We start from the raw sequence: 26,361 nt of genomic DNA, 5'->3' as shown, positions 1-26,361 counted from the left end.
CATATGATGACAGTTATGTGCAGAAGACCCTGCATTGTACATTGCCCGACTAATAAGGATCAGGACTCCTTAGATAACAAGTTCTATCTGAGGATCTACCTGGAGAAGCTGTGCAATGTAAGTACAAACTTATAAGAGCTGAATGATGAAAGTATGTGGCCCATACCACCAGGGACTATAGATTATACAAATAAAGAAAAATTCAACTTGAAAACATTATTTATAATATTTTATGCTTTGAAAAAGAATTAACAAATTAGCTAAAATTCACATTTACCTGCCTAGCTTGTTTTCTGTAATGATTCCTCAATTTGATTGGCTATTCAGCCATTTTGATGACATCACTACTGCTGTCCACCAAGATCCTCTAACTAATATCTGACAGGACCAATGTTGGGAAAGAGGAAGTTCACACCACAGAGGCATGAGACCTTGGTGAGTGTCATTATTGAAGATGATGGTCAATGTGGCTACAATAACATGCTTGAAATATAGGAGCATATAACTTTGTCATGCTCTCTGAAATGCACAGATTTTTAAAGCTGTCAAACACTGAATGTCTCTGACAGACAAGAAGATTCTAAAAATATTCAAATGTTTTAAAAAAAATTCTAAGATACTTAATAGAAACAAACATTTAAATACCTTGAAACAATTTTTAAAAATCTAGGTTATTTAATATTTACTGAAGTCCATTATGGCAGTTTTTCTTCACTGAATTAGTAGTAAAAGAACTCCCTGTGTCAGCTCCAGCATGGTGCAAGATGTTTGTGTTCCCCACCATTAGTGGGGAATCAGTGTAATTTCATGCTCACATGCTGGACTTCACCCTGTCCTGGCTGTGTGCTGCACTTCCAGTTGGATAAACAGCAGTGAGCCATTGAGGACAACTTCCAGACTTAGCTGTTCATGCATACAGGTATATCCCATGGGCTCTTGTACTTTGTACTTTAGTGAGTTCCTGGCCCCAGGCTGAGAACTGCTCAGGAATCAGCGCTGTGAAAATGTGGTGAAAGGTCATCAACACTGTTTTTCTCTCTCCACAGATGCTACACAATCTGCTAAGCATTTCCAGTCTGCTTGGTTTTCATTTCAGATTTCTATCATCTACACTTTTTGTTTTCTGATTGCTTTTAAAATTTGATTATATCTAAGAGTTTAGAGATAGATGCTCCTTGGAATATTGTGATCTTTCCAGGGAATGATCTACAGAAGGATTGCATGGAGAATTGCATCATTCCATCCATAACTAATACAGAAATTGTGTCATCAATGCAAATGCAATTCTCAATCAGAGTTGCCTGGTCAAACTTCCAGAGTGGTGGTGAGATCTGACCCAGGGTCTGGTATGCTATACATATGTACAGTACAACATATGTGAGAATTGGTTATATCTGGAGTGGAACAGAGAGGCAGAAAATTGGACACCTAAAGAAAAGGTTATTTACAAAGCTGGAAAAATTCAGCACGTTAGAGAACATCTGTGGAAAGAGAAGTAGTCAATGTTTCAGATCTACAATCCTTCATCATACCATTTATTTTGCAGACTTGAGGCATTGACTGTTTCTCTTTCCATATATGCTGCTTGATTTGCTGAATTTTACCAGCATTTCCTGATTTTGTTTCAGATTTCCAACATTTGCAATTTTACTTTTGATTTTTATTACCTACAAAGACCAGGCTGTTAATGTTAGATGAGACAGGTGTAGTTGTTGTGGAAAAGTCAGTTGCTGCATTGCTCTGCTTCATTTTCCCACCTGAAACATTGTCCTCATTCTCATGCCACTCATTAACCAGAACACCTATGGTGCTCAGGGGAAAGGAGCAAGGCAAACTGAGTCATGTGGTGATAACTGGGAACAAATACTTAACTTTGCAGGTAAGGATACAGCAGGTAGGATGAAGTGCTGGAATCATCTGCATTTATTCAATGTCACAAATTGTGCAGTGAAAACAAAGCCTGTCAGTACACTCTTTCAGAAATATATCAGGAGATGACCTGTAAGTTGTATTATTAATAAGTCCTGCATTTAAAATTCGAATCTTTGTATTGCTCAGTGCATCCTTGGTGTTCTAGTTCTACTAACTGTGATTGGCATTTGTCTACATGAAAATTGACAGTATAAGAACTCACCATCTCCAATCAGAACCAGACTAGATTGGTTACTTGCTTTACCATCTTGGAGTTGCACAGTGTAAGTGCCTTCATCTATATCCTCCAATTTCTCCATTATCACTTCCACCAAACCAGTTTTATGATCAACCTTTATTTTATATTTCTGAAAAGGACAAAGGAAGTTTGAAACAAAAATAGTTTTACTCATTCTGTGGAATATTTTGCACTTAACAATCACAACTTTTATGGATGCACCATAGAAAGCATCCTATCTGGATGCATCATGGCTTGGTATGGCAACTGCTCTGCCCAAGACCACAAGAAACTGCAGAGGGTTGTGGACCCAACTCAGCACATTACGAAAGCCAGCCTCCCCTCATGGATTTTTTGCTGCCTCGGTAAAGCAGCCAACATAACCAAAGTCCCCACCCACCCCAGGCATTCTCTCTTTCTTCTCTCCCATTGTGCAGAAGATATAGAAGCCTGAAAGCAAGTACCACCAGGCTCAAGGTCAGCTTCTATCCTACTGTTATAAGACTATTGAATGGACCTTTTGTACGATAAGATGAACTCTTGACCTCACAATCTACCTTGTCATGGCCTTGCACCTTACTGTCTGCCTGCACTGAACTCTTTCTGTAACTGCAACACTATCTTCTACATTCTGTTATTACTTTTCCTTTGTACTACCTCAATGTAGTGATGTTATGAGATGATCTGTATGGATGGCACGCAAGACAAAGTTTTTCACCGTACCTTGGTACATGTGACAGTAATAAAGCAACTACCAATGACATAATTGTATACGGGAGAGATGCCACTAAAAATATGAAACTGAGCCATATAAATAGATATTAGAGAAAGTAGCCAAAAACTTGGTTGAATAATTGGGTTTTGAGAACAAAAAAAACGATTACATAGGATATACAGTAGGGAAATGGGTTATTTGGCCCACTAATTCATGCTGGCATTTATGTTGCACTCAAGTCTCTTCTCATCTTTCATCATTTCAGTTTCCTTCTCCAGCTTCCCCTCAAATATACTTACACCAGTGGCCTCAACCAGTTCCACATTCTCACCACTCTTTGGGTGCAGAAGCTATTCTAAATTCCTTGTTGGATTTCTTGGTGATCATTTTATACGTATGGCCTCGAGTTATGCTCTTCACCACAAGTGAAAACATCCTCTCTATATTTACTCTATCAAAACCTTTCATCATTTTAAGAACTTCTACTAGCTGAACCCTCAGCTTTCTTTTCTCAAAAGAAAAGAGACCAGTCTTTGAATGTTTAGAGATGGTGGAGATAACAGAAGCAGAGAGAAAAGGCCGTAGAGGGATTAGAAAACAAGGATAAAAATTTTGAAATTGATGCTTTATAGCCAACATAGATGTGACCACAGGGCTGATTGGTGAACAGGCTTTGGTGCAAATTAGGACATGGACAACAGGGCTTTTCATGACCTGAAGGTTTTGAAGGAAGGCTTGATGGGGGTGTCAAGTCCAGAGGCGACAAAGTGAGGGTTTCAGCAGACATGAGCTGAGGCAGGGGCAGAAATGAGCAATGTTACACTTGAGAGCGATAGCACAGAAATGCTATCTGAAGCTCTTTTTAGGGTTAAACATAACACCAACTTGCAAACAGTCTGGTTCAGTTTCAGAAGTATACTAGGAAATGGTATGGGGTAGATGTAGAATTTGAGTGGCTGTGGTTTTCATTATGTAGTTGGAGAAAGTTGTTTTTTATCTAGTGCTGTATCGTGGACAAGCAGTCTGATGATAGTGGCAGTGGATGGGTGGAGGCAGGTGGTGATGATGTTGTCAGCATACATGTGAAATCTAACACTATGGATAGATTCTTACACTGACTGGCAAAACACTAAAAACACCAACACACTTAAAAACAATTAACTTTAATTTAAAGTTAATGAAAACAACTACTTACACTTGAGTGGGTAGCTGTTTCTTCCCATTCTGTTTGACCACTAGTCATGAACTGTTTAACCTGACACAGACTCAGTGAGCAGAATTCTCAGCCTAAGAACTGGGTGAATTAAGGAAGCCTATACTGCCCTGTTGGACTCACTGAGGAGAACAACAGTACACTGTAATTGCTCCATAACTGGAGTGCATGGCTGGATTTCACCCTGCAGTTTGTGGTCCTGAGTTTCCACCCAGTTTAATGGTTAAAACCTGACAGATTTGAGCAGGCCTCCTACATCTTCACTGAAAGGTTTTCCCAATTATTGTCAAATAATGTTGCCAAGGGGCAGCAATGTAGGTGAGAACTAGTTGGCTGCTCAGGATAGATCTGTGAGGTCACTGGAGATGGGAACTGAAGAGCTGACAGGTGAATCTCTGGCAGTGGTTGGAAGGACTTTTTCCATTGATTTCAGTCAGTGCTGCTCTGTAACTGTCTACAGGGTGGTGATTTGCCTTTAGGTTTTCTGATCCACTCCATGCTTGGTGCAACCACCAGTTCATCCACTGAGGCTGAAAAATTAATGCATGGAGACCACTGGCATCACTCTATACCTCACCATCTTCTGGCAGTATTTTTTTAGATCAGCTATGATCTTCAGAGTTTTCTATCTGAAATTTCTCAGCATATCTCCAGCAAAATGAAGCAGAAAATTCTTCACAATACAGAACACGAGATCCTTGCCATCCTCCACCACTTTCAGGTATTTGTGCTGCAGGTGAGAAGGTAGATCTCTGCCCTGACATGAATCAGTGTATTTTAATGATAATCAACTGACTGAAATACATCATATCAAAGGACACCACAGGCTGTAATCAGTTGAAAATTTGGGCAGAGAAATGGCAGAAGGAGTTTAATCCATACAGGTGTGAGGTGATGCTCTTTGGAGGTCAAATGCAAGACAAAATTAAACAGTAAATAATAGGACCCTTAGGAGCATTGATGTACAGAGGGATCTTTGGGTGCAAGTCCATAGCTCCCTAAAAATGGCAACACAACTGGATAGGGTGGTAAAGAAGGCATACAGCATGTTTGTTTTCATTGGTGACTGCATTGAATATAAAAGTTGGGAAGTCACGTTGAGGCTGTATAAAACTTTGGTTAGAACAGTTGGAGTATTGTGTGCAATCCTGCTTGCCACACTATAAGGAGGATGTGGAAGCTTTGGAGAGAGTGTAGAAGAGGTTCTTCGGGATTTTACCTGGATTGGAGTGTATTAACTATAAGGAGAGTTTGGATAAGTTTGGATTGTTTTCTCTGGAGTGTTGGAGGTTGAGGGGTGATCTGATAAAAGTATTTCAAATTATGAGAGGCATAGGTAGGGTAGATAGTCATTTTCCCAGAATGAAAATGTCAAATACTAGAGGCATTGCTTTAAGGTGAGAAGGGGAAAGTTTAAAGGAGATGTTCGAGGGAAGTCTTTTACACAGAGAGTTGTAGGGCCTAGAACCTGCTGCCAGGGGAGGTGGTAGAACCAGATATGAGAGCAACGTTTAAGATATAAACATTATAAGATGTAAACAATATAAGAGGCACTTAGACAGACATATAAACGAGGAGAGAATAGAGGGATACAGACTATGTGCAGGCAGATAGGATGAGTTAAATTGGCATCATTGTCAGCACAGACGTGGTGGGCCAAAAGATCTGTTCCTGTGCTACACTGTTCTATGTTCTAATATATTTTCCATTACTTGCACTTTGCCAACAGCAAATACATGCCACACCTATAAGCTTCTGCCATCCAGAATTGCCATAGAGGAAGAAGGACCTGTGAGTTAATCACCAAATAATCAATTGCTTATGTTTAAAATAGGCAGCTCCAAGAATCCATACCAAGTTACATTACAGCAAATGCCAGGCATTTGCCAAAGCATTCTCCACCTAACATGTTCAAAATAAACTGACCTCAGAAAATTGGCCTGGCTTTGAAGTAGACCACTGAGACTGCGAAACTTTAGTCCCAACCAAAATGTTCAAGGATTCTTCCAAATCCCAGTCTGAGTTTCTTGCATAATAAATCACAATTAAAAGCATGGAAATATTTTTGAAACAGCAGTGTCAATTAACTTTAAAATCAGTTACTGGCTTGCTTTCTTCAAAAATACTTCAAGTATCAACACTGCAATGTAATTTTCCCAAAATAAATAGATGTATTTTGGGACAGATAGTTTCATGGTGTGAATATCAGTAGTGTCTGTCACTCCACAGCTTGTGGCTGTCATTCGAAGGAAATCTGGCCAACATGTACATGGTTATTTATCTAGCTTGGCTTGATTTAGTCTGACTAATCTTATTTTATACTGATAACAACACAGCTGACTGCAATTCGGCTCATTGTCTCCAAGTTGCCTCCCAGAGATGCAATCCCATTAGTCGCATACCCAATTTCCCTATTTCTCTGTATTCCTGCAATTTACTCTCTCTCACACATGCCCATCAACTCTCCTTTGCTTCTTTTTGCCATTAACCTATACTAAGTGGTAACTTATAGCAGCCAATTAACTTGCAAGTGTTTTGGATGTGGGAGGAAACTGGAGCACCTTGAGGAAATCTATGCAGTCACAGAGAGAATGTGCAAACTCTGCAGACACATCATTGAAGGTGAAGTTCAAACCAGGTACCTGGAGCTCTTGGGCAGCACTAATTTCTGCTCCACCATGCCTTTAAAGCCAATGACAGTGGAACCTCTGCCAACCATTAAAATTTGACCTCTTCGATTGCTTGATCATTAGCAATAATATAATTTAAGCAGGTCATTCTGTTACTTAAAAAACACCCTCCTCATGGCCAGACAAAGGAAAAAAAATATTTAACATTCTTTTAACTTAATGCAAACAAAGTTAGAGGCTACTGAACTGGTTGGCTGTGACATTACTGCTGTAAGAATTGTGTCATTATATTATGATTAAGATACCACAATTTACACCATCTAAACAATAGAAGCAGAAGAAATAGCAGGAGGAAACCATCTCGCCCCCTGTGCCCAGATCCCCATTCACTTAAGTCATGCCTGATATTTTACCTCAATTCCATTCTCCTACACTAATCCCCTATGCCTTGCATCCATTAACACCTGAAAACCTATTAACCTTTCTTGAATACATTCAGTGCAAAGGTTCACTGCCTTCTCTGGTGATGAAATTTCTTCTCATCTCTTTATCGAATGGACAACCCCTTATGTTGAGATGGTAACCCGTGGTAATCCCAGCCAGGGAAACCGTCATGTCTCTCTGTCAAGCATTAAACACTTTCTGCTGAGGCAGAACAAAATGGATTTGGGTGATCATGTACATGGGTTCCCCAATAAATGGGGGAGTTGAAATGTTTGGTTGGTAGTGGAGAGAGATGGATTTAATTACCTATCGAGGTAATGAGCCAGAGCTCTAAACAGTGATGGATCAGCTAAAATCAAACCATTTTCTGTTTTGAATGTCTTCTACCAACCTAATCATAGATAAATAATCCAAATGACGCTTGTTGCTTTCTCCTCTCGTGAATGACATTGTAATAAAAACAAGAGAAGGACTAGCAGGGACTAAAATTTTTCCTGCAGTTAGTACCTTCTAATGCTATATGAAAATGAAAGATGATTACATTAGGAGATGCTTCTAGACACCATTTGGAATCTCTGTGACAATTTCTTTGATTTATGTGCCTCTGCATTGTAATTGGCAATTTCTTGTTTTTTTGTGTTTTCTGGTAGAATTATTAATGACTCCTTTAAAATCCATTTACAGTGTCACTATTTTTAGCCTTCATCACCAGTGAAAAGGAATAATTTAATAATTCAATCCATTCTATAAGTTCATAGGAGTTTCATAAATTAAAGTAACTCACCTCATCGTTTTTAATCTCCTTGTCATTAAATACAAATTTACATTGTCCATTTGGAGAGAGACGTTCAGCCTCCAACCAGAAGCGCACTTGTCCCTTATCCAGGAGCTCAACTGCTAGCTCTGACTTCAGAGGTACAACTGTTAACACAAGTAATGTGATCATGTGTCACTCTATCAAACTATGTTAGGAACATCATTACTCCAGCTGATAATGTCCAGAATACCTACCTGGGAATTTATGATTGTGACTAATTTCAAGAAGACGCAAGAGCTCTGCAAAGACAAAAGGACAGATTCAAACAACTTAATGACTAATGATGCAGTTCCATTAATTTTTCTGTAAATTTCCTTCCAGCTTGTTAACCTGAAAAATGTAAGTCTGAGTCATAACCTGTTGCAATGGATTCAACAAAAACTTGTATTTACCAAAACTGGGCAGATCAAGGTTGCAACATCTTCTACCTTTACCATATTGGAGCAGATCTACTGTTGTCCTGAAATCACTGGCTCCTGTCCCAATGCCAAGCTGTTTGTTCCAGCACACCCCCAACATGACCTTTTGCTGAGAGGCTGGTCTATGTATAATAGGGGTCGTCTCAACATAGGCAGGCAGCTGGGCTCACAGAACCACTGTGACAGGAGAGGAGACTCTGTAACCACCAAACCCAAAGAAGAGGAGGATGTAAAGCTAGCCAGGAGAACACTGGAACAAATGTTAAAGCTGTCAGCACGATCAGGGTCATGGAAAGGTTGCAAATGACTTTGACATTCACAAATATTCAGTAACACTCAGGGCAGGTAAAACAAAAAAGGTATTGTGAATATCTTTTAATATTTAAAAAGCTTGTCAATGTATTTAAAATCAATAATAAAATTAAAACAAATGTAAAAAAAAAATAAAGGCATGATTATTCACCTTTCTCCCAAGAGCTGATATCCCCCATTCATTTGAAGACAGCCATCCTGCTTGGTGCAGGCTCACCAGGCAGTTTCCTACCTGAACATTGAGAAACCTGGAGTAGATTGCATAACCCTTCTAGAGACCATGAGAGCATCAGAATGGGACATGGCAGAGGCAGTGAATAGGGGCAGGGCAGAAGGTGCTCTAAGAGGAGCTAAAGACCTGCTTATGATTTACTCCTCTCACACCTCCAGCCATCATTTCATGTTGAAGCAGACCATTCAAAATCCCAGTCTCCTATTTGACACCAAATTGTGCTTCCAACCCCATAAGCTTATAAATATATTGCTTCTCGTGGCTCCAGCCTCAGCCCATTTGCTGCCAAAGCCTTCATCCATGAACTTGAACCCTCCAAATATGACTGTTCCAAATGTCCTCCTCTCTAGTCTTCTATCCTCCTCCTCCCATAAATTTCAGATGATCCTGTTCCTCATATCTTAACTCTCACCAAATTTTGATCATTCATCACAACTATGACTTAAACTGGCTTGTGGTTCTCCCATTTTTAAACTTCTCCTTCATGTATGAATGATTTGAATAAGAATGGACAAGGCATGCTTAGTAACTTTGCAGATGACACTAAAAGAGGTAGTATAATGGACAATGAAGAAGGTTATCAAAAATTACAGGGGGAGCTTGATCAGCTGCGTAAGTGGGCTGAGGAATGCCAGATAGAGTTTAATTCAGATAAGTGCAAGGTGTTGCATTTTGGAAAGTCAAATCAAGGTAGGGCTTTCACAGTGAATGGCAGGGCCTTGGGGAGTGTTGCAGAACAGAGTGATCTTGGAGTACAAGTACATGGTTCCCTGAAAGTGGAGTCACAGGTAGACAGGGTGGTGAAGAAGGCTTTTGGCACACTGGCCTTCATCAGTCAGGGCACTGAGTATAAAAGTTGGGAGGTACAGGATGCTGGTGAGGCTGCACTTGGAGTATTGTGGTCAGTTTTGGTTGCCCTGCTACAGGAAAGATGTTATTAAACTGGAAAGAGTGCTGAAAAGATTCACAAGGATGTTGCCAGGACTTGAGGGACTGAGTTATTGGGAGAGGTTAGACAGGCTAGGAGTTTATTCCTTGGAGTGTAGGAGACTGAGAGGTGATCTTATAGAGGTGTATAAAATCACGAGGCGCATAGATAGGGTGAATGCACTCAGTTTTTTTCCCAGGGTTGGAGAATCAAGAACTAGAAGGCATAGGTATAAGGTGAGAGGGGAAAGATTTAATAAGAACTTGAGGGGCAACATTTTTACTCAAAGGGTGGTATCTATGTGGAATGAGCTGCCAGAGGAACTGGTTGAGGCAGGTACAATAACAACTTTTAAAGATAGTTGGACAGGTACATGGATTGGAAAGGCTTAGAAGGTTATGGCCCAAATGCTGGCAAATAGGATTAGCTTGGATGGGGCATCTTGGTTGGCATGGACCAGTTGGGCTGAAAGGCTTGATTCCATGCTGTATAACTCTATGAAAACCTTAAAGGTTTATTTTTTTTATTCATACACAACATTTGAGTGTTGCTGGCAAGGAGAGTATTTTAATGCCCATACTTAAGTGCCCTTAAGAAGCTGTTGTTAGCCACCTCCTTGGATCACAGGAGTCTTTGTGGTGAAGTTTTTCCCACTGTGCTGTTCAAAAGGAAGTTTGAATTAATGATGATGAAAGAACAATGACATTCATCAAAGTCAGGGTGGTATGTGACTTGGAGATAAACTTGCAGATGGCTGAACCTACTAGCCATGTCTTTCTAGGTGGTAGAAGTTAGAGCTATTCAAGGAACCTTTGAAGATTGCTGCAGTACATTTTGGAGATGGTACTCACTATGAACTGCTGGTGAAGAGAAATAACTTTTAAGGTGGTGCTTTATTTGGATTACAGAGGAACATCTTGAGTGCCACTAGGGCTGAATATCCAGGAAAGTGGAAAATATTCCATTACGCTCCTGAGATGTATCTTACAGCTGGTAGAAATGCTTAGGAGCATCAGGTCATGGGTCACTCGCCACACAATACTGAGCCTCTGACCTACTGCAGCCACAATATTCATGTGGCTGGTTCATTTAAAGTTTTACACAACAGTAACTCTCACCCCTCCTCCTTGGAATCTGATCATGGAGATTTCAATGTTAAATGTCAAAGGTAGGGAGAGATGCTAAAATTCTCTTTTATTGGAAATGGGCATCAGCTATTACTTGTCTGGAATGAATCTTAATTTCCACATCATCCGATGTTTGAATGCTGTCAATGTTTTGTCCCAAATGGGTACAGGCCATTTCATTATCTGAGGAAGTGCAAAAGTAGGGCTGATAATGATAAGCCTCAAACGATCATAACAATTTTCCTTCATACCGGATATGTCTATGGCCATTGGAGAATTTTTCCATTGATCTCATTGACTTCATTTTACTGGCCTCCTTGTTGTAGCATTCTGCTATCATTTTCATTTATTTGTCCAGCACATCATGTGTTCTAAATGACATTTACTCAACTCTGTTCCAAATGAAGTATTAATCTATCCTACATTATATTTTTACCTATGTTAAGAATGACACCGATCAACAATGTAAAGTTATGCATTTTGTGTTTCAATTCAAATTTGGAAGGAACTGTACATAATCAAAATTTGCAAATGATCACATTACAGTGCTGTAAAGAGCTTATTCTACAATGACTTGACCACACTTTACAGATGCAGAGTTCACAGATGCAGCTCCATTAAAACACCACAACAATTAATGCCATCCAAAAACTCTGACTAATCTCAGTTCCTATCATTAAATAAAAAAAACATTTCCCATTTCACAACCTTCTTTCACTAAAGAAGGCACTAATAAGATTTGGTGACAGGGCTGTACATAATTCCTCTGTTTCTTACATTGGGATGAATTACTTAACTACCCTTCTTCACTGAAACCAGTGGAACATAGGAGCTGGCTGGCTGACAGGAGTGGGATATCATAAGATAGAAGGAGTCAGTGGAGTTGTTCATAGCCCTGTTTTTAGATGACCTCAGAATTGGGCTTGGACTAGTCAGGGAGAACGGGAGTCCTAGTTTTCCTTGTGGGGCCTGAAGTAGCATTGCAGCTCCTCCTTAGTTTATGTTTTAACTATGTAAAGGTTTAAATTTGTGTCCCCAATTCCTATTGCCAGGAGCCCTATCTGGCAAGATAGCCACAAGGTCTTTGCCACACAGGTCATTGGTTATAATTGCAGTTAAGCCTTGATCATGCCACCAGAACCCCTTTTGTACTCCCTGTTATTAATCCAATATGTATATAAAAACATTAGAACTTGAACTTGGAACAGGAGTAAGCCCTTCAAGCCTGCTCTGCCATTCAGTATCATGGCTCATCTGACCTTTGGCTTCAGATTCCCATTAACCTCAATTCCCCTCGATTTCAATAATCTATCTACTTCAGCAATGATATGTCTAATGATTTAGTGTTTAACGCTCACCACTGTGAATAGTACTCACACCAGTGAACAATAGTTCAAAAATCCAGTGGAAAAATTCAGATCTGATTTAAATCACTATTTTAAACCTTTTGGTAGTTTTCTCTATAAAAACAATTTTTGGAATAACATACAATATACCTGTTTCATCTATGGCATAGCTGGAAGAAACTCCATCTGTATCAGTGACCACACAAGAATAAGTACCCAAATCTTCCTTTCCTGGGTCTTTGAAAGTGAGTCTTGTCCTATTTGAAGAAGTAGAAAAGGATATCTTAGCACATTGTTGAGCAGGATATTCTGTGCATTATCTCAGATTTGTTAAATTCGGTTATTTTCTCTCCCTTGATCTGCCAGTCAGGTAGATCATGCTATAAAGGTTATTGACTTTAAAGACATTGCTTAGCAACCTACTTACCTATTTACAAGGGATATCAGAATGACTTTTACTATGATACTCTCTTACTTCCTGAAAAGAAATATTCCTGCCTAGTACCTCTTGTGCTGCACAGCCGAGATCTGTCATTACATAGGAAATGATGGGAAATATTCCTTATCAATTCACAGCATGCGTTTCTGGAAGTCAATGTACTGTACTATCTTTCTGTGCTTTCCTTTAATATTATTATCCCAAGTTTCCTGAAAACAATTTGCAGAGAATTGTGCCAAAACTTGAAATCACTTTTGCTCTGATCTTGTGACAAGAATTTAGGATAAAATTTCCTGCAGAGCTTATTCATCAACACTGAATCCGGAAATCCAGCATAAAGCAAGGGCAAAGTGGGTGACACAGTATGTACTGCTGTCTTGTGCCATGCCACAGCAGCCTCAGACCATTAGCTCTCCTCTTCTTGTTTTATTATTATGCAGGATATGCTCAGTAAGCACATGGTACAGGCTGGAGGGTATGGGCGGAAATGAGGAGCTGAAAGATTTCTGATGCCCTGAGACCAACAACATTTTGGTCCAGTTTAATACATGGCTCATCAAGTTAATGTGAAAATAAATCCTAATAGAATTTCCTATCAAACTCAAAAAACCTAGTTACATCAGTGTAAGCTGACTTCAGACTGCATTGCACCTAATTGGCATAGATATTCTAGCAAATTACTGTCCTGCCAAGTGTCTGCCGTATGACCCTTCAATAAAATGTTCTTACTGTAATAACTAAATGTGGTACAATGTGACATTTCAAAGGTGTTGAAGCATTCAATCCTTGGTATCAAATTAACAATTCTCCTTCTGTTGGCAAGTGTATCAGGTATCAGATAATCATTGCTTCAATCAGGTTGAATTTTCCTCAGGTCAAAGTATTGATGAATTAGTAAATATCTCAATAATCCTTTCACCTTATTAAATCTCTTGTCATATGTTGAAGTTGACGTGGAGTTGAGCCCATATGAAAATATATATTTCATATGTTTATGAGGTTATTTCTAGCAAAATAATTATAACTTTTCCACTTTGGTTATGGAAAAAGTCTAATGAGAGACCACAAGGGTCCTTGTATTGACAGAAAAACTGTAATTACTTTCCGCCTTTGGTCTCCAGAGTAACTCTTGATGAGTCAATAAGTTCTTCATAATTCTTAGACCAAATGAATTTCGAACCTCCAGCCATATCAGTGCACTCAAAGATCAGGGAAATAACTCCATCGTCATCCACATCTACAACAATCTCTTTGGTACCTAAAAAAGACAGAAAGAATTGGCTGCTGAATTCCAATTTTCCAAATGTTTAGTGTTGATAATGTCCATGCTTTCAGGCTAGAATTTTTGTTAAAGTATTGTTAAAAGTTAAGTAGGTGCACCATCTCTTCAGCATCCAGTGGGAGTCTGAGATGATCTCAATTCTTAAGGTCCCACACTTTTCCAGGAGGATTTTTTTTGTTATAACAGAATTGTATATTCATGTTGTATATTTGAACTGTTCAGGTCTAAGGGAAATAGAGTGTGTTGCTACATACAGTAAGTGGCTAGCTATTAAAAGTAGAAATTCATCTTAAAGTCTTAGTTTATTGTCAAATGCACAAGTGTATATATATGCACAGGTGCAATGAAAAACTTACTTGCAGCAGCATCACAGGCACATAGCATCAGATAAGCAGCATTCACAAGAAAATAGAAATTAAACATAAATTATACACAATTTTTACAAGAAAGAACATAATTAGAACAAAAAAAAACAAAATCCTTTATAGTGCAAAGTGGTCATAGTGTTGCTACACTGAGGTAGTGATTAGGGTTGTGCAGGTTGTTTCAAGAACTGAATGGTTGAGGGAAGCAGCTGTTCTTGAAACTGGTGGTGTAGGACTACCTCCTGCCTGGTAGTAGTGCAAGATGATGCCATAGCCTGGATGTTAGCTGTTGCTTTCTTGAAGCAGTGCCTCATGTAGATACTACCGATGGTGGGGAGGGATGTGCCTGTGAGGTATTGGGCTAAGTCCATTGGTCTCTATGGTCCTGCTTATTCTTCCCAATTGCTGCCTGAGTCCCAATGTTATATTTTGACATTTTTATTCATTGTTGGCAAGACTGGCATTTATTGTCAATCCTTTATAATTTTGTTACTTACAATAATAACTATATTATTAATGTAATATTAATAGTTATTATTATCTCACCCTGCGCACTCGAGACTCACTGGTCTGCTGCCTCTCTCTATCCAGTGTGTGTATCAGCATTTTGCTGATACTTTGAAGACAGTAAGTTCCAGTGATCTACCAATGGATTAAGTGAGATTGTTTTTATATGCTCCTGTAAATTCAATGATAACTTCTGTAATATTGTGCACAGGAATTGAACAGATTCTAAGCATATTGGACAGATTTGTCAGATGGAACACCTGTTGGCCACATTGCAATTATCCTCTTGGCTGATTATCCATTGTGATACTTGTGGGAAGAAGCCATGCACAAAACGTCACTTCATTAGACAGCATCTGGTAGTATTTCTTTACCCATGAAAACAGTTTATTTATAGAATGTAAGGATATATATGGTGTGTAAGGGTATCCTTCTCGCCTTGTGTGTGAACCAAGATTTCTGAGTTCTCAATTATCCACCTGCTTCCATGATCCAGCAGACAGTTACCTACATTAGTCAGAGCTTTCATATAACAAGCAAGTTTAGAATTTATTTGCTTCTCTCTGAAATGTGCCATTTTTCTGAAGAAATTATGAGTTGTTAGTCTCTTTGATTGTAACATAAAAGAATTTTAAAGCATATTTAAGTTTTTATTTCATGATGTCATGGCTGAGGAATGTGACTCACAACTAGAAATCCTAGCACTAGTAGTTGTCCAAATTTGATAGACCTACAGGTCAGGTAAACAAAAAGTAGGTAAAAAATTGAAATCTGTAATAAAAACAAAAATGTGATAGAACTTTCTCATTGGTAGTGTTGACACAAGATACTGCAGACACTGGAATCTGGAGCAACAAACAATCTGCTGGAGGAACTCAGCAGGTTGAGCAGCATCTGTGGGGTGATAGGAATTGTTGACATTTTAGGGTTTTGACCCAAAATGTTGACAATTCCTTTTCCCCCCACAGATGCTGCTCAACCCGCTGAGTTCCTTCAGCAGATTGTTTGTTGCTCATTGGCAGTGTCAGTGAGGTTAATTTCAGTTATATAAATCAGAAGGTCCAAGATTTGGCTTTTGGTTTGTGATGACTGACATGATATCAATTAGAAGGTTATAAAGTATGTTATAAAAGGCCTCGGTGCCTTTAGGCCAATGTCTTTTCTTGTTATGGCCTGTGATTCCAACTTGGATTAACACCAGATGTTCCAAGCACCTCTGATGCTTTTCTCAAGTGCACATTCTTTAAATGGGAGGCTAGATGGTGTCACCAAATTACTTAATCCCATGGCACATTAGAACTGAAACCAGCCTGCACAAAAAATTCATTCCAGCCAGTAAACTGTAAGGAGAATATTGATCAAATTTCTTTCCTGAGGAGCATTTGGGTTAAATTCTGCCATAGTGGAATTAGTTATCTCAATACAGATGAGGTGTTACAACTTAGTGTAAATCAGTTGGAATAAAGCATGGAGTAATGTATGTAAATTGCCTAATACAAATTAAGCAATTATGGAACATGGTGGTTGTACCCTCTCAGAGTCTTAACTGCATATTGTTACAGTTTATAGTTTTAGGAGAAGAACAAATAGCACCTGAATGAGGTAAGACCAGATGTAAAAGATTGAGCTGCCTTATTGCACAGAAGGAAGTGATTATAGAGAGTGGTAATTATGATCAAAGCCACTTAGTTCACTTAAATTCAATTCACTCGCTGTGAATGAGAACATTTTTACATTTTCAGGTTTTTTTTTGCAAACCATAAAAACAAACCTGGGCTTGTTTCTGCGGTGACTGGCTCTGTTAAATCAGATGGTTTTCCAACTCCTGCCATGTTCACAGCCCGTACACGGAAAACATAGCTCACACCTTCTTTTAGTCCTTGTACCTATTGGCATTGTTAGGGTATTGGTGAAACACTGAGCTAATTTAAAAGTAAAACCTCTTTTTATTAACTCTCCATTATGAATATGATAGACAACATTTAGCATTTGGAAACACAGTACATGTCACAAAAATCTGATTATTTTTCCCTACCCCTCACCACCTCCCCCCCCACCCCCGTGCCCATCAGATCTTTGTATCTATAAACCATCCATACATTTGAATCAAAAGGCCCAACAATCTTGCAGTGTGGGCTTCAATCAAGTGTTAAACCCTTTATTTCCCGTTACAAAGATCCCAATAGTTCTTTCAGTTATGAGTACTATATACCAACATCTTGACCATCAATATGGCCAGCATCACACTTCAGGCCTACAGTGAACTGCAATTTCTATTTGCCAAATTAATAGCTTAAGAAACCACTCAGTCAATTTCCAAGTCAACAACTGTAAACTACCTGATGAGAATTAAGTATACAAGAGTAACTTTAGAACAGAATTAAATGTCAACTTTTTAGTAATTTATAAGTCAATCTTTTAGCAAACTAGGAACATTGCCATGACTTTGTTCATTTGATCTAACAAATCTGACCTGAAAAATTGTGTTCATACAGTTGATTTTTGGGAGTAGGAATTATTGAATGCCCTTTACCTTTATGAATCTATTTGATGTTGCCTTTTCATTGATACTTGACCATTTTTCTTCATCTGCATCTGCCTCCCGGACATCAGCATAGTAGCCTCTCACCTCACTACGCCCTGTATACACTGGAGCTTTCCAGGTGAGGACCACTGAGTTCTTTCTGACCTCAGTGTACATAAGATCATAAGGTGGCCCTGCATTGATATGGAAAATACATTATTCACACAAAACATGTCCAGAAACTGACAGTAATTATCAAAAACTTACAGTCAATGCCAGCTAGGATCCTCTCCAAGTGTAATTCAAGAAATTCTAGTATGTGTGAATATAAAATCCCTATGTGTCAGAACATCCTTACAGGATTCAGTCGTGTGTTTCTAATGTAATTGTAAACATCTTCTTGTGGAAAAAGCAACTGGAGGAAATCTTACCTGTGGCTGGAATGCTAAACAAGACCTTGTTATCCATCGCTACCACAGTGTAGTAATCATATGGTTAACAGTGTGACATGTTCATCAGATGCTAGTACTAAGTGCTGGCAATGCAGAAACTCAAAATGGATAAACAAAATGGTTACCACAAAGTATGACACAACTGTTTGTTTTTTATTTAATTTATGCATAATGTCCAGAAGACCAAAGGAAAGACATTCAACAGTTAGCTGTTCCCCAAAAAATGTACACCCAGTATTTGAAAATTTGGTAGTGCCTCATGCATCTATTTGCTTATCTGAAGAAACATTTTAATGATGAAATTTAAGTTCTGCAAATCAAGATCTTCTGCCTGCTACAAGAAGCTTGATTGCCCGCAATGAACGTAAATGGGTGGAGCATGCATGTCACAGCTAGCTCCATTTCTCCAGGCCTTGGGAGGCCTGACTCTTAAACAGGACCACTGGAGGCCTCTCTAAAAACGTATATATTGTATATTTTTGTTGGAAGACTTTGAGAGACCATGGGCTGCAGAAAAACTCCTTGAGATTAGAAAAAACTCTTCCTGTCTACTGCCAACCTGTTCTCATGCCTCGATTCCCAGCCCAATTCCTAATCAACAGTGTCTCTCATTCCTGCTTTAGTAGTCTGTCTCAACACTGTAATATTGATTTAGAAAATTAGTAAACCTGCCTGGAACAGCAATGGTCCATTCTTCACACTTAAACTTGTCACTCGGTTGAGAAGGTAAACCAACCCCTGCCATGTTGCTCGCACGAACTTGAAATTGATATGTCATGTTCTCCTTTAGGTCATTGATCTAAAGGAAGTAATTTACAAGATCAAGAATTAGAGGAAGACAATGCAATAGATACATTGATTAACATAAGTGCACTGGGTGCCAGATAATCAAAATTAAAAGCACAGAATATTGGGGCTCTCAGCATGTCAGAGAGCATCTATGGAGAGAGAAACAAGAGATAATATTTCAGGTCCCAGATTACCATAATCCATTCTATATTTTCCAGATTTTCCATCTGTGTCCCCTCTTCTTTCCTTAACCATCTCACTTAAGTGATTTCTCCCAATCTCTCAGCTATTCTGCTATAATAAGTCACTCACCTTCCATCTTATTTTATTTGACACAGGTGATCATCACTTTATTATGACTGGTGTTATCATCCCTTTTGCTATTTAATCATTCTTGTCTTCCACCTTACATCACCCTGCAATCCTTTCCTGGGATCTGCATCTGTTTATAATCCAATCATCTCTAATATCATTGATTTCTAAAAAAGTGTTAACCCTGTTCCTCTCTCCATAAATGCTTTCTAAGTTGCTGAGAATTTCCAGCAATGTCCATTGCATTACTCATTGTTAAAGTAAAGATTAAATGTGTCCAATTCTATGGAGCCATATTCCAAACAATATTCGGCATCACTCCATTTGACCTTGCAGATGCACATGGCCTGTTGATAGGCACCAGAATCCAGTGCCAGTGTATTTCCAATGAAATGTTTACATGCAAGTCTGAGACAAGGGTGACATGCCTGCAAAACTGAAGCAGATGGAATAAATTTAGTTGAAAGGAGAGTCAAATTGGTGGGTCCTCAGATTTTAAAATTAAAATTATTTTAATGCATGTGATACATAGGTTCATCCCTTTGGTGTTTTCAGACAGACATTTGAGAACCACATTCAAAAGCAAGCTCTCTTTTACAACTACAAAAACATGACTGGGAAATAAGCCATTGTTTCACCTACTCTGTATGCTCGCTCACTGATAGCTTTGATATGGGCTTCCTTCCATTTTCCAGGGATATCATTAATAATTTCACGGTAATCCACAAAGTAGCCAGTGATGTCAGAACCACCATGGAATTTGGGTTGCTTCCATCCTAACACCATTGAGTCACGGACAGTTTCAAGCACTGTAATTCCATAAGGCGGAGCTGGAGCAGCTGTTTAAAGGCAGAATATATTGAGTTAATAATTGATTCCATGACTGTTCAACTCTTTCAATACAAATCTGGCTGTATGGATCATTTTTGTGTCTTTTAATAAAGAAAGCATTCTGTAAAATGTACAAGTAATGCCTCAAGTGATCTTGGATCTGACCAGTATAATGACCTTCTCATATAAATGTGCTGGTTATGACTTTAAACTGCAAATGGCATGGAATTTTATATTATAGTAGAATCACAAGAGGAAGTGCCAATGAAATTTAAATTCAACAACAACCTCATATTCTCTCTTCAGTTTGTCATCTATTATAGAGAAAGGGGCAACAGTTAAACGGTTGTTCCTAGATATGTTAACACCTTTGTTAAGAGTGTGTATTCAAATTAATTAATAGATTCATTATTAATATCATGTAGTGCAACTTCATTCAAATATTCCTCAATGTCAAGTTGGAAAGGATGGAAGAAGATGCATGGAATATTCTCTGCAATTTCTGGATCTCAAACCTGGCTCATGGTCTACAAGGCAAATGTGATCCTGTCCTCTTGTACACTTCTGAGATACCTAAGTAGTCAGTGCAAAAAACTGGGCAGATACCACCAATGCTGCCTCCACAAAATATTCCAAATCAACTGGCAGGATAAGCAAACCAATATCAAGTCCTCTCTCAGGCCAACATCCAGCACTGAGGCTCTAATTACATTCGGCCAGTAGGCAGGTCACATTGTTTGCACACCTGACACCATAATCCTGATGTAGACAATCTATACTGAGGTCTGTCACACTAAGAGATTACCAAATTGACAGAGGAAAAGATTCAATTACATTTTAAGTAATTGGTCATTTATTCATCAAGTTTATCCTGCTTGTTGCCTTCACTCAACTAGCATTACTTTCTCTTACATATTGGACCAACTTCAAACCCAGAGGTTTTTTATTAGATCATACAGGGAATCAAATTCCACTTAACTTTGAGCTTTAATCTGAAGGAGTTAACGTATCATGTTGTAAACTGAAGCCAGCAATTACTATGAGCTTTACTAGCTATGGAATGTTCTGGAGGTTCCAATGTCATAGCTCTGTGCACACTATAAAAGGAGGCATAAACTAGTTTAACGAGAGTTAATAATGAATCAATTCTTCATATGGTGAGTACTGTAGCTCAGAAGTGAGACCAGAGAGTGGCATAATAGGTCAATGTACTTCTCCACAGAGAATGAGGAAACGCCATATAGAGAGCTGTTCTGAGATGCAGTCTCTCACCTCTGCCGGACAGTTATAGAGTTTAAGAGTCTTGCTTGGAATTTAGGAAATGGTAATACAAAAGGATATAAAAAGGGGGAAAATGCGCATGTTTAAAATTGGAGGAAACTAATATATTCAAGAAAAGCACATGTATTGAAAAATATGACACAGATTGATCCAGGCCACCACTCTGGTGATAGTGGGTTAGAATTTAACAGTGGCAAACATTCATTTTGTGTTTATGAGTGGCAAAAGTGTTTCACACCAGTGAAAGAACATCTATAAATCATTCACAAAACTTCAGTACTTGATTTCTTCCATAGAGAATGGCACTGAGGTAAAAAACACATTGGTAAGTTATCATGGTGAAATTAACTTCTACACCATTAACAAATATATATCTCAATGATGGAACTTAACCCACTTCAAGTAGTGCAGACTACCTTTATCATCTTTCATTCAGTTGCAACATGTCGCTGACATTCCAAAATAATTTTGTTTAAAAGATGGTCCAGTGGTATAATTGGGAAAATAGGGAAAACAGGGCAGTACGGTGGTGCAGCCAGTAGGGCCACTGCCTCACGGCAGCAGAACCAAAGACCAGGGTTCAATCCTGACCTCGGGTGCTGTCTGTGTAGAATTTGCGCTACCTCCCTGGTTTTCTCCAGGTGCTCCAGTTTCCTCCAGATTGGTAGGCTAATTGGCCACCATAAATTGCTTCTACAAATGTGTGGTAGAATCTGGGAAGAGTTGATGAAAATGAGAGGAGAAAAAAATTGGGATTAAAGTAGGATTAGTGTAAATGGTTGGTGGTCAGCTTGGACTCGGAGGCTAAAAGGCCTGTTTCCTTGCTACGTCTTTCTATGACTCTGAATCTGACATATTTGCAGGAATAGTATTAATGCATCCAATTATATTGAATTATTCCCAGGTTCCCAAGTTGTAAATCTAATGTTCTGTTTACTTGTCTTCTCAACTTTCGGTATCTTCTTTCAGCTTGAATCCCCACATGACAATTGTCACCAGATTCTTGAACAAAATAATTAAAAAAGTGATGTTATTTTGTAACAATAATAATGCCTTTAATATAGAAAATATTCAAACATAATTCACAGCAAAGTAATTAGACAATGACACAATGAAGGGGAGATTAGAACAGGTGACAAAAATTTTGGTGGAAGGAGAGTGTTTTAAGATTATTTCAAAAAGAGAAATGAGAGGAGTAGTAGTGGAAAGGTTAGAGATGAAATTCGAGAGCTTGTACTGAAGTGGAGGATTTCACGGATACACAGGAGGCAATGTTAGAGGAATGCAGAGTTCTTGGAGAGTTGCAGGACTGGAGAAGGTTACAGAATGGGAGTTTTGGACATATGATGAGAGTTTTGAGTTTGAAATATTACTGGACCAGGGCAAATGACAGTCAACAACCAGAGGGATGGAGACAGAAAAATATTAGGTTATCAAAGGATAATAAAACAAAACTAGAATTTACACTTAAGATGAAAAGCTGAACTAGTTTGGATGCCAATGTTACAAAATGCCACGGTAGTGTCATAATCAACTGTAGAAGCCCACAGGAACCTGCTCATATCTCTAACTAAAGCTGAACTGACTAACTGTTGAAACCATCAATTGTAATCGATGCAAACCAATCACACCTCTGGGTAAATGGTACAATTATTAGCAATTACTTTATCATGTGATTGGTTTCAATGACAAGAAAACAAGAAATTAAAATGTTGTGAATATTCATCTACCATAAATGAGTGTCCAAAGCTGTTCACACTTCTGTGGTTGAACTAAAGTTTGTAAAAAATAACCCATCAAATCTTGCTTATTTTTTCCCAGGGCCAATCCTACTGATATAATGCAAATTTCCCTCCTGGACTTTTTCCACAGCTTTAATGACTTACACTGACTAGCAAGGATTATATATTTTGTCTGCCTATTCATTCACACTCTTTTGTATCTTTATTGTTAAGAATGCATTGTTTTATTAATATCAAAATGTATTATTTCATAATTATTATATTAAATTATATTTTTGTCCGTTTATATATTTCTCTAACATGTCTCTATCTTCCTTTTATTTCCAGGCCAGAATCCTATGAGAACCTTTATGGCAGAAGCTAATAAGCTTGTTTGGGAAAACAACGGGAAGTATTTTTTTGGAAGCTAAACCAGTTACTTGCCTTCAGTTTAAATATCACCTTGGCTCATTTGATTATACTTTCAAAACTGATAACAGATCTCAGGCTGACACTAAAGCTGATCTGAGTGGCAGCTACAACGTCAGTGGTGCTGCTTTGGGATGAAGTATTGAGATAATGTCTGCCTGCTTATACTGTATAAAACTAGAGAGCTATCCCAGTGTCTTAGTCAACATACCTCCCTCAACCAAAACTCGCTGAGGCAGATTTAATATGATTCATTTTTCAAGATGATGGGAAAAGGACATTATACAGTAATCTGAATGTATTGCCTGTAAGAGTCATGGACTAGATTCACCGGTAACTATCAATAGAGAATTGGATGATTTCATTAAAAAATCAGTGCCATGGCAAAAGAGCTGGGGAAAGGGTCTAATGTGGGAGATCTATTGCCTTACTTCTGTGCCACATCATTCTATCAAATCTATTAAGAATAGCTTTTGAATATTTGTCCCTTTCTTTATCCCTTCCTAACAACTCTCAAAAATGAGGCAGAGTTAAGGATTTTATTCTCTTATTCCCTCTTGACATGGGCAATAAACACTGTATAATCAATGTTGTTCATATTGAAAGAGAAAAAAAATGCAAATTATACCAGAATACTCTACATGGTGGCTTTAACATAACTTCTGAAGAAATTCTGTATCTAATACCATGAGGAATAGGAACCTTGGTTCATGAATAGCACAATGTGAGAAAGGTAATCTATTCAACCATATTTCTGGTCAAATTGGTCTATTCCAATTTCATGAAAATGTGTGTGTGGGAACAAGGCTTATTCCCAACAAAATAGCAATGAACACCTTAAGATTTATCTCCATTTCTCAGCTCCATTGCAGCAACCCCATCTTTAAATGCCAAATTTACTGTCTGATTTTCTTAAATTTGATGATATCTTTCTAAGGTTCCCCATAAGTCATCATTCCCCTGAAATTAACTTATAATTATGTCTCATGAGATTATTTCGGTTCAATCTTTCTTCTGCTGGGTCCATGTTCTTGTAATACTACCCAAAGAGAATCCACTCCCTCTCCTTCCTCTTCCTGAAGTCTCCACTAAACATATTTCATAAAACATGGTTTGGCTCTGTTTCCAATCTACTTCCACCTCTTGCTTAATGTACATCTCACTCCTCGCAAAGTGTTTAGAGACTTCATCTGATGTGAAAGATAACAAAATACATTTTTTTGTTGTTATTCATCATACTTTCTTAGATATTGATGAAGTGCTTCGATCACATTCACCAGGAGGGTAAGTTCCTTTCAGAATACAATTGCATCCATTTATATGTTTAACTTGAATATTACTTCCTGATTTCTCACCTAGGTTGTCCAAGTGCACATCTTGAACTTTAGGGCCTTTCTCATTTTCATCTTGTACCTTAGAACCAATCTTGTGCATATCTTGTACCTTTAGGCCCTTTTCATGTTTATCTTGTATCTTTGGACCCTTTTCATGTATGTCTGGTACCTTTATACCCTCCTCGTGCATATCTTGTACCTTTGAGCTTCTGTGATTAGGCTTGCTTGTCCACTTTGCATTTACCTCCTTTGAAGTACCTGGTGCTGTGTATGGCAAATTATCATAGCCAGTGGGTAGCTGGTGTCTGTTAAGCACAGCATCACAACTTAGTAAAGTGTCACGTGCGGGCTGAGATGCCTCATGCTTGCCATCCCAGCGTGCACGGCTTTCTGTTAGTCCGTCAATGTTACCACTTTGTTCAGGAAACACACCATGAGGCACTCCTCCTCCTAGAGTTAAATAAAGTAATTAATCAGGCATTCAAGAACAGCTCCGCCCACAAGATACTTCATTTTTTCAAGGATGAAGAAATGAAGACACACAGTTAACAAAAAAAAGGAAGGAGATGCAAGAACATGTTTTTACTCAACATTTAACATGGCAATAAACCAGATGCAGATCAGTGAATACTAATCAGCTGTTACTACAATACACAGAAAAACAAAACAGCATTGCTTAGCTTAGACCTTGAATATGCAGCATCAAACATCAAAAGCAGAAAAGCATAAAATTTTATGTAAGCAATTGTTTTGCATTGATATATGTTAGGCCAAATATTAAACAAAAACAAAAAATGGTCAGGCAGTAACTATATAAACAGAAACAGAATTAACATTTCAGGGTTGAAGACCGTTTGATTGTTCTGATGAAGGGACCTGAAATGCTAACTCTGTTTCTCTTTTGGTTTACTATAGATTTCCAGTGTCTGAAGGTTTTTTTTATTTCCATTGGGCAGAATATAGTTTTATTTGATTTGTTTAGCAATATCTCAAAGCCTTCAACAATCACTCTAATAATGCTAACTAGTATCAGCATGTCTTTCTATGCTTATAACACAGTAATTTGACCAATAAAAAAAAAATTCATGGAGATTTAGGGAATAAGGTTGAATTCTGTTCCTAATAGATAGGATAGGCAGCAACACCTCGTCCATGATTATCCTCAACACTGGTGCCCCACAAGGCTGCATCCTCAGTCCCCTACTCTACTCTGTATACACTCACAACTGAGTCTGACTCTGCTGTAACTCCATCTACAAGTTTGCAGATGATACCACTGTGGTGGGCTGTATCTCAAATAACAATGAGTCAGAGTACTGGAAGGAGATAGAGAGCCTAGTGACATGGTGTCACGACAACAACTTTTCCTTCAATGTCATCAAAACAAAAGAGCTGATCATTGACTTTAGGAAGGGGGCAGCGCACATGCTCCTGTTTGCATCAGCAGTGCTAAGATTGAGAGGGTTGAGAGTTTCAAGATCCTAGGAGTGAACATCACCAATAGCCTGTCCTGGTCCAACCACATAAATGCCATGGCCAAGAAAGCTCACTAATGCCTCTACTTCCTCAGGAGGCTAAAGCAATTTGGCATGTCCCCTTTGACCCTCACAATTTTTATTGATGCACCATAGAAAGCATCCTATCTGGATGCATCACTGTTTGGTACGGCAAACTACCTGGGACTGCAAGAAACTGCAGAGAGTTGTGAATACAGCTCAGCCCATCACAGAAACCAGCCTCCCCTCCATGGACTGTCTACACTT

At 38.6% G+C, this 26,361-nt stretch overlaps 1 protein-coding gene across 1 annotated transcript in view; it reads right to left on the bottom strand.

Annotated features, from left to right (window-relative positions):
* myom1a (myomesin 1a (skelemin)) overlaps nucleotides 1-26,361 on the bottom strand; it is a 103,857-nt gene that overhangs the window by 19,480 nt on the left and 58,016 nt on the right. Inside the window, 10 exon segments of the mRNA XM_052022592.1 lie at nucleotides 2,135-2,279; nucleotides 7,936-8,072; nucleotides 8,163-8,207; nucleotides 12,483-12,589; nucleotides 13,873-14,029; nucleotides 16,697-16,811; nucleotides 17,459-17,643; nucleotides 18,574-18,700; nucleotides 19,645-19,841; nucleotides 24,620-25,048. Coding sequence (XP_051878552.1) covers nucleotides 2,135-2,279; nucleotides 7,936-8,072; nucleotides 8,163-8,207; nucleotides 12,483-12,589; nucleotides 13,873-14,029; nucleotides 16,697-16,811; nucleotides 17,459-17,643; nucleotides 18,574-18,700; nucleotides 19,645-19,841; nucleotides 24,620-25,048 — 1,644 coding nt within the window.

The sequence above is a fragment of the Pristis pectinata genome, chromosome 9 (genome assembly GCF_009764475.1).
Source record: "Pristis pectinata isolate sPriPec2 chromosome 9, sPriPec2.1.pri, whole genome shotgun sequence".
In the NCBI taxonomy this organism is placed as follows: Eukaryota; Metazoa; Chordata; class Chondrichthyes; order Rhinopristiformes; family Pristidae; genus Pristis; species Pristis pectinata.
The sequence above is the reverse complement of the archived record's forward strand: the minus strand, read 5'-3'. Positions and strand labels throughout refer to the sequence as shown.